We start from the raw sequence: 1,060 nt of genomic DNA, 5'->3' as shown, positions 1-1,060 counted from the left end.
CCCCTATATATCCCCTATGTCCCCCATATCCCCTATATATCCCCTATACCCCCCATATCCCCTATATAACCCCTATAATCTCTCTCCCCATAGGTCTCCTCGTTACCCCCCTGTCTCAGTGCCGTGTCCCTTCACTCCCACCTCCCCCCCTCCCTCCGTTCCTCCTCCCTCCGTCTCCTTTGTTCCGGTTCCGTCCCGTTGCTGCTGGTTTCCCCCGAGGTCCTGGTTGGTTCCGGCTGTTCCGTGCTCCCCCCCCAGCTGCCGCCCGTGTCGTTCGCCTGCATCGACGAGGCGCATTGTGTGTCCCAATGGGCGCACGGCTTCCGGCCCAGCTACCTCAGGGTCTGCAAGGTGAGCAGAACTCAGCTCCATCTTCATCATCTTCATCAGCTTCATCATCTTCATCATCTTCATCTTCATCATCTTCATCATCTTCATCTTCATCTTCATCAACTTCCGGCCCAGCTACCTCAGGGTATGCAAGGTGAGATGCCTTCGTCATCTTCATCATCTTCATCTTCATCATCTTCATCTTCATCAGCTTCAGCTTCGTCTTCGTCTTCATCTTCATCATCTTCATCATCTTCATCTTCATCTCCATCTTCATCATCTTCATCTTCATCAACTTCCAGCCCAGCTACCTCAGGCTCTGCAAGGTGAGCAGAACTCAGCTTCACATTCAGCTTCATCTCCATCTTCATCATCTTCATCATCTTCATCATCTTCATCTCCATCTTCATCATCTTCATCATCTTCAGCTTCATCTTTGTCTTCATCATCTTCATCATCTTCATCTTCATCTTCATCAACTTCCGGCCCAGCTACCTCAAGGTCTGCAAGGTGAGATGCCTTCGTCATCTTCATCTTCATCAGCTTCAGCTTCATCATCTTCATTATCTTCATCATCATCTTCATCATCATCATCATCATCATCTTCATCTCCATCTTCATCTTCATCATCTTCATCTTCATCATCTTCATCTTCATCATCTTCATCTTCTTCGTCTTCATCTTCATCATCTTCATCATCATCTTCATCATCATCATCTTCATCTTCTTC

The 1,060-nt window shown here is 47.5% G+C and overlaps 1 protein-coding gene across 1 annotated transcript in view; it reads left to right on the top strand.

Moving 5' to 3' along the window:
* RECQL4 (RecQ like helicase 4) overlaps window positions 1–1,060 on the top strand; it is a 41,954-nt gene that overhangs the window by 23,000 nt on the left and 17,894 nt on the right. The window contains exon 10 of the mRNA XM_032442600.1: window positions 94–351. Within this exon, the coding sequence (XP_032298491.1) occupies window positions 94–351 (258 nt within the window). The remainder of the gene's footprint in view (window positions 1–93; window positions 352–1,060) is intronic.

This window comes from Coturnix japonica, chromosome 2 (assembly GCF_001577835.2).
Source record: "Coturnix japonica isolate 7356 chromosome 2, Coturnix japonica 2.1, whole genome shotgun sequence".
Taxonomy (NCBI): Eukaryota; Metazoa; Chordata; class Aves; order Galliformes; family Phasianidae; genus Coturnix; species Coturnix japonica.
The sequence above is the reverse complement of the archived record's forward strand: the minus strand, read 5'-3'. Positions and strand labels throughout refer to the sequence as shown.